The sequence below is a fragment of the Nomascus leucogenys genome, chromosome 20 (genome assembly GCF_006542625.1).
Source record: "Nomascus leucogenys isolate Asia chromosome 20, Asia_NLE_v1, whole genome shotgun sequence".
NCBI classification, from domain to species: Eukaryota; Metazoa; Chordata; class Mammalia; order Primates; family Hylobatidae; genus Nomascus; species Nomascus leucogenys.
The window spans coordinates 7592274-7602243 of NC_044400.1; the positions used below are offsets into that span (position 1 = coordinate 7592274).

The window sequence follows — 9970 nt, forward strand, 5'->3', positions numbered from 1 at the left end:
AAAGTTGTCAAGGACCAAATGATAACAGTCTCCTTATGTGAAATCCAACAACTGTACCTTTGCAGAGAATATGCCAAAGTTGCCCTGCAGGAAGGTCACCTGAAACAAATACAGAGGATGTGACTGGATAGCGCTCTTGGGGGGTGTTCATGGCCCTATTTGACAAAAGGCAGTAAGATATCAAAATGTAGGACTGGATACATAAGACTGGATACAAGGCTGCCACCACATCGAGATCTCTAGAATTGCAGAACATTGTTGCTCCAGTGTCTTCGTAAACACAATCACAAAAACTAGATGAAAATTCATGCATTCAAAACAGACCAGTTACTGTCCACCGTGGGCCAGGCACCATCGTAGCTTTGGAGGAGACAAAGATGAGGGAAGCAAAATCTCAGTGCTCATAGTTTATTGAGGAACAGACACACAAGAAAACAGTTACACTACAACATGTAAAGAGTTGTGGCTGGGTTGTATAATAGCACAGAGTTTAGAATCCAGGAAAGGGTTTTCTGAGAACTGTTGGGGTCCACAAACGAGGTAGAGATTTCTTATACGAGATACTCTTTCCATTGCCAAAGCCAAATTAGCTGGCGGAAAGGTGAGTTGGACAAGTGAGGTGTTTCTGTTGCATGTGGAATCTCAACAGAACAGTAGTGGCCAGCAATTTCTGTACATATTTACTCTTGGAAAGTGCTTCTCCATGTTATCTTATCAAGAAGCTCACCTAATCAAAGGTAAACACATTTATCGCCTCATTAAGGCTTGTTTTATGGCCACTTCGATGTCGTGTTTGAGGTGGAAGTATCCGTCACAGTCTTTGTCTGGAATGTATGTAAAAGGGATTTCATGGACACTGCAGAGGTTTTAATCTCTCAATATCAAAATAATTTAATGCATAATATATATTTGAGAATATGTCACTGTTGATTCCTACTTGTGTACTGTGTGTACTGAGTTTTGCTGACACATTTGCTAGAGCTGTCAAGGTGGACCAAATGAATGGACAGATGCCAAAAAAACAATTATGCTTATTAATGTACATTGATTGCTTGTTTAGGTTATAAAACAAATTTAAAAAAAACCATTAGTATTTAAACCCTTTTATAGCTGAGCTAATGATTGCTTATAATATAGTGTCTAGTAAAGAATATTCTATAATACCTGTAAAGCCCAGCTATGTTATCTAATTAGTAGACTTTGATTTAAGTGGCTATAATTATGGAATTGAATAGTTGCCTTTCTAAATAACCAAATGGTAGATTTAAATATATAAAGATGTTGACTTGATTATTTAATATTTGTAGCAAAGACAAACCACCTAAATAGAGAGATTAATTCCACATCAGTGCAACATTAAAAGGGAGAGAGGATGCCAAGAATCCCATTAATTTGGGATATAAGTGTCTGAAATTTCCTCAAAACATTTACACCAAGGAATACCAACAAGACAATATCAAGCAGCTCTCCCTAAGGATAGAGAGGTAAGGCAAACATGATTTTAAACTGCACAATATCACACAATAAAATTAAGGACAGTGTGTTCCACCAGATGCTAAACACAGCCATTTATCAAGCTACAAGATTCTAGACTAAGTAAGTGTTTTGTATACATATTAGCTCCATATTACCTCCATGACCTCTTTCCCCATGAAGCCTTCCCTGAGCCTCAGTATCCACTCTTTCCTGTACCACGAATCCATTTTTCTTTTACTTTTTCTTTTCTTTTTTTCCTTTTCTTTCTCTCTGTCTTTCTTCTTTCTTTCTTTCTTTCTTTCTTTCTTTCTTTCTTTCTTTCTTTCTTCCTTCCTTCCTTCCTTCCTTCCTTCTTTCTTTCTTTCTTTCTTTCTTCCTTCCTTCCTTCCTTCCTTCCTTCCTTCCTCTCTCTCTCTTTCTTTTTTTTGAGACAGGGTCTCACTCTAGCACCCAGGCTGGAGTGCAGTGGCACGATCATGGTTCACTGCAGCCTTGACCTCACAGGCTCAAACCATCCTCCTGCGTTAGCCTCCCAAGTAGCTTGGACCAGAGGCATGCACCACCATGCCCAGATAATTTTTTTTTTATTTTTTGTAGAGATGGGGTCTCACTATGTCGCCCAAACTGGTCTTGAATTCCTGGGCTCAAGCGATTCTCCCACCTCAGCCTCCCAAAGTGCTGGGATTACAAGTGTGAGCCACTGCACCCAGCCCATGTTTTCAATAAAGATGGTGCTATTTGAAACTATGGCATGTCACGTGTATATTATTTTATTTCACCATGTGTTTAAGTGAGATAACCAGGTGCCAAGAAAGCTTCAATATTTGCTTAGTTAAATAGCCAATGTGACGGAGAAGAGGTAACCTCTTTTTTTTTTTCTTATGATTTGCTTTGGCTATTACTTTTGAAACACACATGTTATATTCCCAATTAGATCTCGTTACATCCTTCACAGGCTGTCCAAAAATTTCCATACTTCTGACAAGAACTTCGGTTGACTGGGTTTATATAGTTTTTCTGTTCTTTGCCCTATTTCTTTCAAGGCCTTTGAGTCAGAAGCATTCAGCACCACAGTGTATGATAGCCACCATTTGTTTTGCCCTTTTAACTTTTGGGGGTTACTTCTCACCATAGTCCAGCTGCCCAGAAGGGCTTTTTCACAAATTGTTTACCATGGCAGTTGCTACCCTATTGGGGTTTGCATTCAGAACACATAAGCAGAGAGCAGTGGTGTCAGTATAACAAATAATGTGTACAATTTTTTAAAATGCTGAATTTACCAAATCCCCATGTTATGTTTTCACACTGCTCTTTCAGAAACTGTGCTAATACAATACTCCTATAAACTGATCTTGGTCCTGGCAGGCCCTATTGGAACTAATGGGGCCTGACAGTTCTTCAGTTAAAAATTATACATGAGGGTCACTTTCCCTTAAATTATCTATTGTATGCCAGCTGTTCACAACTGCATTGCTTCACTTTCTTTGCAGTGCTAGAAATGTCTAATTTTCTCATAATATCCATAGCAACTATTCTCATGGAGGGCATTGAAGTTAGTAAGATTTCAAACACACCTTCACAGAAATCATGCTAGAGTTGCAGTTTCCATTTTCTTTAATTTTATTTTTTTGGTTCTGAAAAATGTTTAGATGGCTCATTTTGCCGGTTTCATGCTATAGCACTTGAGTTATATCATAATTTCTCATTTGCTGCACAACTTTATTCTATTTTTATGCTCCTAAATGACGCAGCTCTTAAGTACCCGTGAGTGGCACTTCCGTGCTGTGAGTGCTATCAAAAGCAACCTCAGACAGATAAAACTCCTGGTTTTTTGTTTTCTTGTTTTTGTTTTGTTTTTGCTGGGGAGGGGAGAAGCGGAGTCATCACCAAGGGCCTTCTTTTGTTTTTCAGGCATATTAAAACTGTATAACCAACAGAACCATTTAAAAGGAAGAAAAACATCACCCAAGTTCTGTGTCTGAATGAAGGTTGTCTTCTCAAATGCTCCTCATTACTCCAGAGCAGTTATATTTGGATTATAATTAAAACGAGGCTTCTTTTTTTTTCTTTTATGCTTCTTTTTTCCCAGAATGCCTCAAGTGAAGTATTCCTCCCAAAGTTATTGCACCTCTTTACTAACAAGTGCTGGAATTTTAATAAGCCTGTCCCCCCTCCTTACCCTGTACAGAGGAAAGGATGGCAAAGAGTGGCTGTGGTACAAAGGTTACATATTCAGTGATATTTTCTGCTTTTATTGGTAAAAATGGGGAGGTGGGTGGAGGATTTCCTTTAATTATGAAATAAGTGTGATGTTAGTAGTTATTTCTGTAACCTGGTGAAAATGCTGCATATTTCAGGCCTAATTTTTAGCATATGTTACCGTGTGTGTAATAAAACGGTGATCTGCTCCTCTGAATCTTTTGACTGTTAAGGAGCACTCTGATTATAACTAGTTGCTGTAGAAACCTGGTCATCCAGATGCTTATCAAGAATGCATTATTATTTTTTAAACCTTGGTGGAGAAGCCACAGACTGCAGCAGTTGGACAAGGTCACATATCGATGGAAGCGACATGTCTTTCGCCTTTCCATTGTGTGATCGTCCAGGGCCTGGGGGCATTAATATGCAACGGTTCTGTTTTTCTTTCAGAAGGACTTGTAAACTCTTTAAACAGAGGCACACAGTTGCAATTGTTGCGGTACTGAGTGGGTGTATAGAAGCTAGGGCCGCAGCCTTGTCCAGTTGCAGATAGAATAAAACTGACAATGATGCAATGGGCCTGGCATGTAGACAACTCTGTGGGACGGATGAATGGTGCGGCTCTCGCTGTCCGTCCGGTGGTGGTGGGCCCTGTAATAGCTAGCGTAGGAAGGGTGGTGAAAATTGATATGCGCTATTACTACATGTATAAAACTTAACACTGGGGCCATTGCACAGGTGGGGGGTTCCTGTTTATTGATTTTTATGACTTTGTTAGAACATGCGCTTAATGCTTTTATACTCCAGGAGCTCTGGGAGGGCTCACCTTGGGTAATAAACCTTTCCGTACTTTGCAATCGCTCACAATTTACATGGGGACTCACATTATCCAGTGCAAAGCCCAGCATCCCCCTTCTACTTGGTTTTAGGAGTGTGATAAAAAAAAAAAAGAAAATAACTATAGCACTTACTTTGAATTTTTTAAAAACCTGTCCACTCCTGCTATGAAAATGGCCCCTAATTCTAATTACTCATATTTCCAAGAAAAATTAGTCACACAAACTTATGTTATGTGTTGTCTCAGAGGTTGAAAGCAAATCAGGTTTCCAATAAGACAGTACATCAAACAAAGTAGCATGTTCTTGATGCCGATGACTTTTTTTTAGAATTATGGTTGGACATTTTTGGCAGACAGATTGTCTTTTGCTCTATCAAAATGACAGTTTCTTTTGTAACTGCAACATTCATAATTAGAAGGAGAGAAGCAATCTGCCCAATTTAATATACTAAAAGAAGTTTAGAGTCTCTGCTAGTAATTTCATTATTTTTAAATTTGAATTAATTGACTTAAAATAATACAGTTAAGAAGTATAACCAGCAGGATTATGGAGAAAGGTTTCTTTTCCCTTAAAAAAACAGTGCTCTCAGTTTTATACTTCAGATGAGATTGAAATTTTCTTTTTACGCCAGGTGCCCCGTTCTAAGATTCAGAGCAGGAATGTGAATATTCATCCTTGCAGTGGAGCTGAGAGAAGCTGTAGGGCAAATCCTGGGAACAAGGTCACTTTAAACAAAAAAGTTCTCCAAGTTTCCCATGCTTATGAGGCTGGCTGGGCTTAATTAAAGTCAATGGATGACCAAAAAATAAATAAATAAATAGAGACAGAGAGAAAGAAAAGAAAATGAAAGAACAACCACCCACCCCATATCAGTCTCTTTCTAGGCCTCACTTCACATCGTATACCTTAGCCGTAGATGTTCAAGCTCTTTACATAGATCAAGAATAATATTTCTTAAATCCCTTAATAACACTGATGTGTCCATGGTTTAATCACTCTTCCCCAGTCCACATCTGTAACCTACGTCACTTAGGTGGCCCTCACCCACAGCACTACAACAAAAACAAAGCCAGAATTGCATTCAGAATGAAATCATCATAACATAGCAACCTTGTTCAGGATGTGACCTTTGGGTTTCAGCAACCCTGTCTTATGCAGCCCTGGCCAACCTTAACCTTTCCTGTTGGCTCGGAGGGTAACCTTTCTTCATAGTTTCTTCAGGATCTCTCCTTACAGGACCCAGTATGTTGCATGCCTATGATGCACAGGGCCAAAAGTTTCGGAGTGTTAAAATCTACGAGCCTGTTTTCCTCTATGAGAAAATGAAGCCTGCACTCATTTTAAAGAATACATACGTAGCAAGATCTCTTTTTACCCTTCCTGTATAATTTTGGTCATGCTTAACTCTAAAGGAAACCAATTCTCTTTAGCTCTGTTACCTTATTTCGTACCTTAGCCGATTGTCATCTTTACATGAGCATCAGATACGGATGTGACAAAGATTTTTTAGAAATAATAACAACCAGTGCTTTATGAGTTGTTAAGTGTTTTGCTCTCCCACAAGAAATTACAACACAAAGTGCCCTATGCATTTTTTTAGTATGTTGATAAGACAGCAGGAAATTTTTTAACCCTCAAAACTTTCTGATTATAAGCTGTGCTCTAAATTTACACGGGCAGTGTTCCAAGTCCCACACTCTTTTACAAGTAGATCATTACAGACCTGCAAGTGAGAAGGTAAATTTCCCCATGGCAGTTCTGAAATCTGACTTCAGGCTAAGAGGCCATGGACTCAGAGGGCTGATTGTACTGGGTACCTACATATCAAAATCTCCTCTAGTATTTTAGTAGTTCCTTCTGTCCTTTTTGCAGCCCTGTGTCCTACAGAAGTGACATTTTGTTCCATTTTCATCTATCTTACTCTACTTGGTTGTATATCAAAAGATATACACGTTTATATAACCCAAGAAGCCAGGGATTAAAGCACAATATTTCTTAACACAGCTTCCTCTAAGATCTCCAATAGCTACCTAATGCTTAAAGCTTGGGCTGACGTGGGTTATAGGGTTATAGTAGCTTTACAGATATTTCTATTTGTGTATGCTATGTTTATATATGTAATACATATGTGTGTGGCTTAGGGCTATACTGACATGTTATTTTCTATGTGTTCATTTATTGTAAACAGCAGGCAAGCAGACGTTTCACCTCACGCCTCACTCTAGTCTCTAATCATTCAAAAAATATTGCAAGATTCCCATTCTAAATTAAATACATCCGAGCTTACGTCTTTTATCAATTCTTTATTCTTGGTATCTCAAAATTCTGGTCTTCTTCCTTTGTCTCAAAAAGGGAAACTGCTGAAAGCATTTCCACCTGGATGTTTAAATTATTTAAGTTGCAGGAACCAGACCTTTTCCCTCCTGAGTAGTTGTGGGTTTTAAAGGCTAAAATTGCTTCATCATGCCAAAGTGAAAGTATGCATAAATTATTTAGTTAAACCTGAGAAAATGCAGACTTTTCCCAGTGATCTTTCAAGGGCTGCCTACTTAAATTTCAGAAGAATGGGCAAGATTTTTTTTTCATTCTCTTGGAAAATTGAAGTATCTCTTGTGTCTTCTGTCAGTTGGAATGTGAACAAAATTACAAAATGGTAATTTTTTAAAAATTCCAAGCTTCATAATATCCAGTATATCTATATCATTCCAAGGTGAATACTGTGATAATCAATCAATACCAGGAAGACTCCTCCAGCTGGTGAGAACTGCAAACCCTCTCTCAATGTATTCTTGGGAAAATCAGGCGATTTGTTATAGGTCTCTCCCTAATTCCAACCTAAAGACTGGGGGGCATTTCTGATTCAATTTCTAGTCATCCAGAGTTGGTATTTCAGTTTTAAAAGTAGAAAGCAAGGTAATTTTAAGATGTTATAAAAACTTTGTTGACATTTTTAATTTGCTTTTTTAATTTACCTTTACTCCAGTAAATAAAAATATCAGAAAAGTGTGAAGTTGTGTGGTGGTGGTGGTGGTAGTTTGGGTGTGTGTGTGTGTTTGTGTATGTATGTGTGTGTATAAGACAGATAATATTAAAGTAGCAATGAAAACAGCCCAGAAATATAGACAATTGAGGCCCAATTTCAAGTTTCTGTAGCGTAAGGCATTCAGTTACCCATGTATATTAAAGAATGTACCACATTATGTATCTGATCTCTAAATTCGCCTTAGTATAAATGCTCCAAGAACATTCTTATGACCAAGAAAAGAATGGTATTTTTAATTGAATACCTAACCTCAAATCCTGAAAGAAGCATTAATTGGGACAGGACAAAAATGTCAACAAAAAAAGTACTTATGTGAGTTATTTACTATACAGCTGTCTGTTCATTTGTAGAATCCATTTGAATTTTATGTTCAGAGAAATTGGGAGATGAGAGTAAATATGAGGGGAGATTGGCACGTAAATTTGTTGAGTTTTTATGAAAAAATAAAAATTTAAAAAACCTTCCAAGCAAAATAAAACCTGTTCCATTCACAAATGATGGTTGTCACTGATCCCATTAATACCTGTTACATACCAAGTCCTCTTCCTTATATCGAACTTACTTTTTCTCCAAATTTCAGTGTAGTTGCTCTTGACCTTGCCCTTGTTCTCCCCTCCTCCTTCTCTCTTCTGCCCAGGCACAGTTATGTCCACTAAACCAGGTGAGCAAGATTTCATAATGACACCACCATATCTGATTTTAAATAGTTAAAAACCCTATTTTGGCTTTTGTTTGCTTACTTAGATTTCTACCCCCAAGGTGATGAAAAGAGCACAGATAGAATCTAGAGACAAATAGGTTCTGGAGTCAGGAATCAGATCCAGATTCTAACACAAGGTGATGTGGGAAAAAGTCAGTTAAAATTTCTGAGATTCAATTTACTCATCTATAAAATCATCCTCATAATAATTACTCCCCCCTTCAAAGGTTTGTTGTGAGGAGAAAGTGGGAAAATGTCTATTAATGGGCTCTGCTGTCAGTAGATTAATGCATAAATCCAGGTATTATTATATAATCAAACTGTCCTTTTAAATGTAGAAGAAAAGGTTTTTAAGGCACACATGAGATTCTGGAAACGGAGACATTATAGAAAGTCTATAGGGACTAAAACTGCATTGTCTTCTATATGCCTTTCTCTTGCGGGAGGTACATGCAGACCTTTGGGGGGTGCTGCTCTGGCCAGGACAGTGGTGGAGAGCTCTGACTCTTGAGTATGAGAGCTGGAACGATTGAGAAAAGACAGGAGGGAAACTTCGAGGTCAGGTGACTTCTTTCTAACTGCAGCAGGTTCTCAGATCCCTAGGCTGGCCCAAGATGAGAGAACAGTCACCAAAGAGAGTCTGGCACAGTAAGCCTAAGTGTCAGTGTCATCTGATTGTGAAATCTGCTTGTTTGCATACTCATACAGTCCCAGAGCTTAAGCCCTGGCCACTGTACAGTGGCCAGGGCTTAAGCTCTGGGACTGTACAAGAGCAGAATCTAAGACCAAGGGGTTGTTTTTACTAAGAAAGAAAAATCTATTAGAGTTACTTCCAAGAAATCTATTAGATTATCTCACCAAATACATTAATAGCATCAATTATTGTATTTTACATAATTTTTTTTACACCAGATACGCAGTATGTTAAAGAATTTGTGGAAGTCCCCCATGTGAGCCAGTATTAACCATGATAGGAGTAATCAGGACTGGCCCAAGAAAGATAGAAATGAGAATTTATAAACTTGCCTAATTCTCATTGCTTGAAGAAAATTGAAATGAAAGAATCCAAAAAGGGATTTATGAATACTTTTCAAAGCTTAAAAAGCCCACATCCTTATCATTGAATTGTCTGCTTATGATAGGAGCTGGAAGAGTCCCTTATATCCACTCAACTGTACTTACGTTTTAAATGGTTGTTTTCCTTTCTCTTACACTACTCCAAGAGAAAGGAAATGCCTAGCAAATAAACTCAGTTAAAATAACTTTACGGTTGTGACACAGTTTGACAAAAGCAAAGGAAATTCAGAGTCACTGCTCACACTGTATCCTCAGCTGATTCCAACTGTGGAAAATAAAATGCTTAAAAAAAAAAACAATGGAAGAAACTTGGGATGGATTCAGTCTTAGTCTTAGAGGTAGCCTTCTTAAATGCTAAATCTCTGAGTTCGCCATCTTTAAGTTCTTATAAGAGTTGCAATATCTGTATTCATCATAAATCTAGTCAGAGTTAAAGTATTTGGTTAAGTACTGCTTGCAAAATATGTTGTCCTTTTTTAAAGATTATGTGATTCTAACTCAAAGCTGTAACTTCTTGGGGGTTACTAACCTACCTTGAGATATACTTTAAGTAATAATAATGGCTTCTTGGGATTAGGAAAGATATTAAACTTACCTATTTCCAACGATCCTGTAAGTACTATTGCAAGAGGGATG

At 37.9% G+C, this 9970-nt stretch overlaps 2 protein-coding genes across 7 annotated transcripts in view; both read left to right on the forward strand.

Moving 5' to 3' along the window:
• Nucleotides 1-9970, forward strand: part of ZEB2 (zinc finger E-box binding homeobox 2) — a 135529-nt gene that overhangs the window by 54528 nt on the left and 71031 nt on the right. The gene's annotated exons all lie outside the window — the stretch shown is intronic.
• LOC100581496 (putative uncharacterized protein encoded by LINC00269) lies at nucleotides 798-3638 on the forward strand. Its single transcript, XM_030801476.1, has 2 exons — nucleotides 798-1793; nucleotides 1862-3638. The coding sequence occupies exons 1-2, from the start codon at nucleotides 1636-1638 to the stop codon at nucleotides 2268-2270; spliced, it is 567 nt and encodes a 188-aa protein (XP_030657336.1). The 5' UTR covers nucleotides 798-1635; the 3' UTR covers nucleotides 2271-3638.

Coding starts and splice junctions, on each gene's coding strand:
- LOC100581496 (XM_030801476.1), top strand. CDS start 1,636: ATGACCTCTTTCCCCATGAAGCCTTCCCTGAGCCTCAGTATCCACTCT. Junction 1,794..1,861: donor CTTTCTTTCTTTCTTTCTTT/CTTTCTTTCTTC, acceptor TTCCTTCCTTCC/TTCCTTCCTTCCTTCCTTCC.